Below are 8725 nucleotides of genomic sequence, written 5' to 3'. Positions count from 1 at the left end.
TGGTACCTATCAGCATAGGCCACATGCGGTGTGTTCCTCGTGGAATGGCCATGTGTGTGTGTGTTGGGGTAAGGGATGGGGGAGGGGGAGACAGGTCTGACCTGAAGGAAGCAAATTGTTAGTCCCACTATAGATCAAGGATCTCTTTCTAGCAAAGCTGCGGTAGCTTAGGTGATTCCAGCATTCCTATCGAGCTGGCTGCCCACGTCTGATTCCCTCGAGAGGACCCCTACTACCTGTCATAGCGGTAACTCAGGCGGCTCGAGGGTTCGCCCATTGGGCTAGCTGCCCGCATGGTGGCCGAGGTCACACCACTCGGAGGATGAAACACTTTTGGAGGTTGGCCGCCGAGTGTGGCGTTTCACACGACCCGGCGGTCAAGGTTTATGGAGGGGGCTGGCAAGTAATCAAGATAGTTTGTGTCAGGCGGCATAGGTTCAATTCCCACGTTCAGACGCCCATCGATGTTCAACCGCTCCACCTGGGCGGCCTTCCCATGGGCCTGTTCGTTGAAGTAGGACGACGTCAGTATTGGAGGACACGGAGGCGGGTGGTGTGAACGTGGCCTCAATTTCAGAGGAGGCCAGAGGCAGGGTGAGGGCGGGAAACAAAGATTGCTGGGAAAAAATCAATCTCCAAATGCAAGCAACATTCCCATGTTTCTTTGGATGAGCATCCATCCTTCCCATCTTTCCTCCTCTTCCTCCAACGCACCTCACCAATCTCAAATGATGAGGAACATCTACAAAGTAGGCAGATACACCTCTCATACTTCTGACGCAAACTCATCTAGCCCTGCGGTGCGTGGCCCGGTTTTTTCTGTAGTGGGTACTGCTGGTTGGCAGCTGATTTGCGTCGGCAATGAGACCCAGTATCCTGCGGTTATTTTAGGAGGTGCTTGTTTATGTATTCTTTGTAAACACGGCAGGGCGGAGAATTTTGCTCTCTGGTGGAAAGAATACTTCAAGCATGACACGAGAACAGGGCCTGAAAAGTAAGTGTTGCGACAAACCTGAACTCAATGATTTGCGCAGATAGGGCTGTAGATTCTCTATTCTGACGAATCTCTATTGAATGCTAAAAACAGAAAAATCCAAAGTCTCCAGATTTCAAGCTTAAGATTACCAAGGATTCGCTATGGATAGACGGCTAGTACCATCCAGTTGGGTTAGAGACATGCTTGAGAAAAAGATCAAAGGATCCACATGTCAGGCCCAAGTTTTTGGGTTGGTGGCGGAGTGTGGCAAGTCGGCCTTCAGCTCTGGGGTAAAGATAAATGCATTTAAAGCACAAGAATTGAGTGAGAAAAGTGGCTGGGAAACTCTCAGCTTAGAGGAGGCACTCAGGTCTATGGAACGGATGCCCCAGCTGCCTTCAGTTCAGAACCTTACGTGCATCTTGCATAAGTGCAGAAGGTTGAAAATTTTAGTATATACAAAGCGCTTGTATGCCTATTTGTGCAAAAGTGGGCTGGAAGATTATGGATCTCTTGGGAACTACCTCGTCCCTATGTTAGTCCAAGTTGGAAGCATGTGCGATGCTGAGCAACTTTTTAACAAATTGGTCGTTCGGAATGTGTACTCTTGGAATTCTCTCATCATGGGTTACATTGAATGTGGGAATTCACAGCATGCCCTCAATTTCTATCAAAAAATGCAAGAGGATTCTGTACATCCTGATAATTGTACCTTCATGGCAGTACTGAAGGCTTGTGCTAGGCTGAAAGATACAGAAAGAGGCCAAGATACACATGCTGAGATTGTCAGAAAGGGCCTGGAAAGAGATCTTTTTATTGGCAGCACCTTGGTGGATATGTATGCCAAATGTGGCTCACTTGCAAAAGCACAGGAAGCGTTTGACAAGCTGTCAAATCGAGATGAGGTCTTGTGGAACGCACTAATAGCAGGATATGCTGAGCATGGGCGGGGTGAGGAAGCGCTTAACTGTCTGAAACAGATGCAATTGGAGGGTCTCTACCCAAATGCTGTTACTGTTGTTTGCGGCTTGAAAGCTTGTGGCAGTGTAGGAGCCATAGACAAAGGTCGAGAAATCCACACCAATATTGCTAGGGAGGAGCTGGAAGTAGATCTTTTTATTGGCAGCAGCTTGGTGGATATGTATGCCAAATGTGGCTCGCTTGCTGAAGCACAAGGAGTGTTTGACCAGCTGCCACATCGAGATGAGGTCTTGTGGAATGCACTAATTGCAGGATATGCCGAGCAGGGGCTTGGTGTGGAAGCGATGAGCTGTTTTGAACAGATGCGACTGGAGAGCCTTTCTCCAAATGCTGTCACGTTTTGTTGCACCTTAAAAGCTTGTGGTACCATAGGAGCCTTAGACAAGGGCCGAGAAATCCACTTCGAGATTGCGAGAAAGGGGCTGGAAAGAGATCTTTTTGTTGGCAACACCTTGGTGGATATGTATGCCAAATGTGGCTCACTTGAAGAAGCACGGGAAGTGCTGCACAAACTGCCAGTACGAAACGAAGTCTCATGGAATTCACTAATGGCAGGATATGCTGAGCATGGGCTTGGTGGGCAAGCGCTGAACTGCCTTGAACAGATGCACTCCGAGGGTCTTTCTCCAGATGCTGTCACATTTGTTTGCAGCTTGAAAGCTTGTGGCAGCATAGGAGCCATAGACAAGGGCCGAGAAATACACTTTGAGATTGCTAGAGAGGGCCTAGAAAGAGATCTTTTTGTTGGCACCACCTTGGTGGATGTATATGCCAAATGCGGCTCCCTTACAGAAGCACGGGAGGTGTTTGACAAATTGCCAGTTCGAGTCGAGGTCTCGTGGAATGCACTCATTGCAGGATATTCAGAGCATGGGCTTGGTGAGGAAGCACTGAATTGTTTCCAACAGATGCAACTGGACGGTGTCTCTCCAAATGCTGTCACATTTAGTTGCAGCTTGAAAGCTTGTGGCAGCATAGGAGCCATAGACAAGGGCCGAGAAATACATGCCGAGATTGCCAGAAAGGAGTTGGAAAGTAATCTTCTTGTTGGCAGCACCTTGGTGGATATGTATGCCCAATGTGCCTCGCTTGCAGAAGCATGGGAAGCATTTGACAAGTTGCCAGTGCGAGATGTAGTCTCGTGGACTGCAGTAATGGCAGGATATGCCCAGCTAGGAGAGAGTGCAATTGTTTTCCTTATGCTTGAGAGAATGATAGGAGAAGGGGTAAAACCAGATGGGGTCACATTCTCTATTGTTCTCGCTGTATGCAGTCACACGGGTCTAGTGGATAAGGGCCAAGAATACTTCAAGGCCATGATCAAAGACTATGGCATCACTCCATCTATTGAACACCACATTGCGATGGTTGATCTTCTTGGCCGTGCAGGCCAATTAGACGAAGCGACAGCGATGGTGAAGGAGATGCCTTTCTGTCCTAATCTTGTGGTGTGGCATATGGTCTTGAGTGCTTGCCGAAAGTGGGGTAATGTAGAGCTTGGAAGATTGGCCTTTGAACATGCAGTGCAATTCAATGAAGTGGATGCTGCAGCTTATGTTTTGATGTCTAACATCTATGCAGATGCTCACACGCCAAAAGAAGAGAAGAAGGTTGAGGCAATGAGAGAGAGAACAAACATGGAAGGAGCCACTACAGAGTTGGTCGGCTGACTTCGGCAGTATTGTGCTTTTGTTTTGGTGGGGGATACAAGATCTAACATAAGTAGTTTCTCTTTGCATAGATTGTTAGAGCTAATTCAATACAAAGCTCTAGAATGTTTGCTTTTGCTATATAGAGCTCTAGAGCCTCGGATGTAGGCTATCGTGTAGGATAATGTGGATTTCCATGTGGTTGAAATCCATATACTAATTGTAATTGAATGTTGGGTTGACACATGGTACTTATTGTAGCATCCTATTTAGAATGTGACATGACCTCAGATGGATTGTTGAAAGCAATCATTTTAGAGACTGAAATGTTGTAATGTTTATAAATGTATATGGTGTATAAAACCAATGTTTGGTTTAGTGTTATTTATTTGATGTTGAATAGAATGGTCAAAGGTTGGTTGTCGAGGTTCTTGGTTTGGGATACGAGAGGACTAGACATTCCCAAAGTTTCCTAGGTGCATGCTAGTGCTCATAGTGTCTATGATGGTCAAATGCCTAGGGGCAAGTATTGGCCTGAAGTGCAATAACACGGCCTTATATAAAGGACCTAATGGGCACAGCACTCAAGGGCATGAAGATGCAAATTGTGGGGAGGTCTAGGGTCAAGGGGACGATTCTAGAACCTGTTTGTTCGACGTTGTAAACACTACACAAGGGGGTTCAAAGAAGGTCATGTTGGCTGTGTGGAGACGTATTCTTTTATACTGTGGTTTTATGATTAGGTTCAGCACGTTTTCAACATTTGTGTGACATTTTGGTATTAGATTGACGTGATGGGCTTGAGAGCATATGTACGCGCACACTGAGTGTAGGCTGCCTATCCATTGTCTAGAGCACAGAACTTGATGCTCATATTTGCAAAGTTGGTATTTAAGGTATATAACAGATTGGGTAGTGGCAGATGTGTGAAATTGGTCAACAAACGGATTGTGTCAGCTGCAATCATTGGGACGACGTGCACGTGCTCCAAATCGTTGATGATGTGTATAGGTATTTGTACCTACTACGGTTACCAAAGAATGGCTTCTTGCTTGTGTGTGTTTCGTTATCCATCAGATCATAGCAGAGCGGTGGGGATGCTGTACAGCGTCTCATTGTCGACCTGAGTAAATCTATGTCCCATAAGATGCTTGTTTCCTCTGTGAACATTACCTCAAATTAGCATCTTCAGCAAATGCATTTGCATATTGGCTGTGAGAAGGGTACTCAAGGCTCCAAGGGCTCTTCAATCCTGAGGGAAGATGCCTGCACCATTATCACTGTTTCCACACATCAGTAACACTTAGCCAATGCTTCGAAAACAAGATTCTAATTTAGCATAACTGTGTGCTGCACCTTCAAAAGTTATGCACAAAACAATGTAAATCTATTACAGATTCGCCTCAAGATTTGCATACAGACAGAGCTGTGCAGAAAGGGCTGTTTGCCTTAGAAGCTGTTGCAGAAAGTGCTACTGCTGCAGGAGGAGGAGCATAAGGGGCTGCTGCTGATGCAAGAGAAGCATGAGGAGCTGCTGTAGAAGTGCTCCTGCAAAAGGAGGGAGCAGAAGGGGGGGCTGCTGTTGCAGGACTGCATGGGGAAGGAGCTGCTGATTGGAGAGCTGCAGAGGCAGGAGGAGCCGCTGTGGGAGCTGTTGCAGAAGGAGGGGCTGCAGGGGAGTATGCACTAGCAAGAGGGGGAGAAAACGGTGTGCAAATGAGTGTGGGGGAGTGTTTCTTTTATAGATTAGGAGGGGGCAGCTTCAAAAACGTGGGAGAGTGCCAATTTGGAATGGGGACTGGCTCCCTCGGATTTTGGTGGGCTGCAGTTCCCACAGCGACAAGTGGTGGGCTGCACGGGGGCTGGTGCCATGGTTCATGCATGGTCCTCCAAATGTCCCCACAGGCTGCCGTGTGTCTCATGGGCTGCCAAGTGTTCATGCCACATGTCAGGGTTGCCACCTCAGCATGCCACATCATTGAGCCATGTCAGCATGCCACATCATCATGCCACGTGTCATGCTAAAATTTGGACTATGGTTATTTTAACAACTAAGAATTTAGTTCAGGTGATCAATACTAATCCGATTTGACTTCTGTTTTTACCCTTAGATTTTTGGCAGTTAGCTCTATTCAAAGGGCTAGACTAGGGTTAGTTTGAGTTTCGTTGGCCTTCTAACATAACATATAAGGCCTATTAGTTTGTCTTCGTCTTGTATCTGTTGGACTCTTTCATGTTAACATGCCCATACCCAAGGCTACTGCGAACATTCTCTTGCATTCTATGCATTTGATTGGTCCCATATTTGGCTACTCAGGTGGGATGTGGTCTTTACGTTTCTCCTAAAGAGATACGTCTCAACTTATGGGACACTAATGCCCGTAACCCTTTCACTGGAGGTCCACCCTCAAATGCTAGACCCTAGCTAACTAGTAGCTGACTGAACAATAGGAAAACATATGCATTCTTTTGGCCAACATCCTAGTTGAAGAACTGAAAATTTTCAGCAAATAAAGATATGCAATAAATGAATTACCAAGCAAGTGGATATGTATGTTGTGAAGAGAAGTGACATTCCCTTCGTCTTTCATTCAGTTGACCTCATTTGGAGTGCTTCTTCATAAGCATCTAGAATGTAGGGAACTCTTGAATTCCATCCATTTAGCATCTGTAGACGGAAACCCCTTGAACATCAAGAGCTATTTTTTTTGTAACTTTTCCTTGTCTTCCTGTGATGGAGTAGTGGAAGATTACCTATTCTGGAACCGAAAGTACGTCAGTATCCTCCACTTCTGGTGGATCTTCATGGCTCATGAGGAATATCCCCAACATAGGGTTTCATCAAACTGATATGGAAGACTTCGTGCATTTTCCAATGTAATGATAGATTGAGCCGAACAGAATCTTGATTAATAACCTCCAAGACTCTGAAAGGGCCATAATACCTGAAAGAGAGTTTTAAATAGATCTTCTTCTGTCCCACCTTGGTTTTCGGCCTGGCTTTTTCAAACTTTGGTAAACCAGATTGCCCTTCCTTGAGTTAAAAGGCCCTCCTTTTCTTTGCAGCTGCCCTTTGTTTTTCCGGTGTGGACTGTGGCCTATCTATGAATTGACAGTAGCAAAGATCTTATCCTTTGTTTGCATTAATGGAGTTGGGAGACAGCTACCATGGATGACTTGAAAAGGGGTCTTTCCCGTAGAAGGGTGTATGGTATTATTGTAAGCAAACTCAACTATGGGGAGATACTTTTACCACATGGTCTGCTGGTCATGGACATAGATTTTGAGCAGATCCAGTAGGGTGCTATTACTTTGGCCATCAGTTTGAGGATGGAATGCGAAAGAAAAACTTAGAATGGTTCCAAGGTTTTCAAAAAATGCTTTCTAAAAATTACGAGTGAATTTAGAATCCATATTATAAACTATAGATTTAGGCATCCCATGATGTCTGAAGATATATCTAATGAAAAGGTGTGCAGCTTCAGGAGCTTTTAGTTGTTTTGACATGGAATAAAATGAGCTTGTTTACTAAACATGTCTATTATGGTCCAAATCATGTCATGTCCTTGATTAGTCTTGGGGATTTCAGTAATGAAGGTCATGGTGATATGTTCCCATGGTCTTTCTAGAATAGGCAAAGATTGTAACAGCCCTTTAGGTTTTCCTCTATCATATTTTTCTTTTGACATGATATATGTCTTGAAATGTAAGCAATAGTCTCTTTCTTCATGTTTGGCCAATAGAAGAGTCTATCTAGGGCTGTAAATGTAGGCACGATGCCTCTATGGCCAGTATATGGTGGATTATGGTTTTCCTCTAAAACCTTTGGTTGGAGTTCTTTGGTTGTACATAGTTTCTCTTGCATGTAAAAGTATCCATCATTGATGCGGTGAGCATGGTGAGTGCCTCTGGTCATCAAATGTGCCCACACTTGAGAGAAATCAGCATCTCCAGCATACATGTCCTAAGAGCTATCAGCTCATCATGATATGTAACTGAGATATGCTGAATTCTTGGTCTACGAGAAAGTGCATCAGCCACTACTTTTCTTTTCGAGGAGTGTATTGGATTTATAAATGAAAATATTGCAGAAAAATAGATAATCTCATGTGCCTTTATCTCCAGAGAGGTTGCTTCAAGAAATATTGTAGGCTTTGACGATCAGTCTTAACAAGAAAGTCGATTCCTAACAAGCAATGTTTCAAAATCTTTAAGGCATGTATTACTGCCAATAGTTCCTTTTCATAAAACGTCATAATGAAGTTCAGCATCTTTCAGCCTTCTACTTTCATGGGCTACTGCATGAGCATCTTGGGTTCGAGCAGCTCCAATGCGGTCGCCACTAGCATCGGCTGCTACCAAGAAGGGCTTTAATAAGTCAGGAATGATGAGAACGGGGCCTGTGGTTAAGGCATGTTTGAGCTCTTGAAAAGCTTTCTTCTCTTTCGTATCCATTTAAACTTAGCCTTCTTGGTTCGATCATGAAGGGCTTTCATTAGTCAGAAATGATGAGAACGAGGCCTGTGGTTAAGGCATGTTTTAGCTCTTGAAAAGCTTTCTTCTCTTTCATAGTCCATTTAAACTTAACCGTCTTCTTGGTGAGATCATGTAGGGTTGCAGTTATCTCTACAAAATGCCAAATGAATCTCCTATAATATGAGCATATACCAAGGAATGATCTTACCTCATGATGCATTTCTATATCTTAGCATAGACCAAAGAATGATCTTACCTCACGAGGAGTCTTGAGATCAAGCGATTCCACAATTTCTTGTATCTTTGTTGGATTCATTCGGATACCATCTTTGGAGATAATATGGCCTAGGTATTGGATTTTTGTCATGAAGAATTCACTCTTCTTTTCATTTATTAGAAGGGCATGGGCATTTCTTATAAGACTGTGAATACAGCTTTCAAATGCTGTCTATGTTCCTCCTCAATCCTACTAAAAATAAGAATGTCATCGAAGAAAACTCTATGAATTCTTGATGGTTTCTAAATAATCGTTCCATCAGCTTGTTGAAGGTACTTGGGCATTACTAAGGCCAAAAGGCATTGCTAGATACTGATAAAGTCTAAAAGTCGTGTAAAGTGCGGTTTTATGAATATCTTCAAGTGC

The 8725-nt window shown here is 44.3% G+C and overlaps 1 protein-coding gene across 1 annotated transcript; it reads left to right on the top strand.

Annotated features, from left to right (window-relative positions):
• The first annotated feature begins 478 nt into the window (after positions 1-478).
• Positions 479-3900, top strand: LOC147891326 (pentatricopeptide repeat-containing protein At5g27110-like). Its single transcript, XM_087389324.1, has 2 exons — positions 479-994; positions 1088-3900. Exon 2 carries the CDS (start codon positions 1138-1140, stop codon positions 3625-3627), a length of 2490 nt encoding a protein of 829 aa, XP_087245450.1. The 5' UTR covers positions 479-994; positions 1088-1137; the 3' UTR covers positions 3628-3900.
• The last annotated feature ends 4825 nt before the right edge of the window (positions 3901-8725 follow it).

Source organism: Dipteris shenzhenensis, chromosome 18 (assembly GCF_047967505.1).
Source record: "Dipteris shenzhenensis isolate YYH24624 ecotype China chromosome 18, Dip_SZ_1.0, whole genome shotgun sequence".
NCBI lineage: Eukaryota > Viridiplantae > Streptophyta > Polypodiopsida > Gleicheniales > Dipteridaceae > Dipteris > Dipteris shenzhenensis.
Note: the sequence above shows the minus strand (reverse complement) of the source record. Positions and strands in the feature narration are given on the sequence as shown.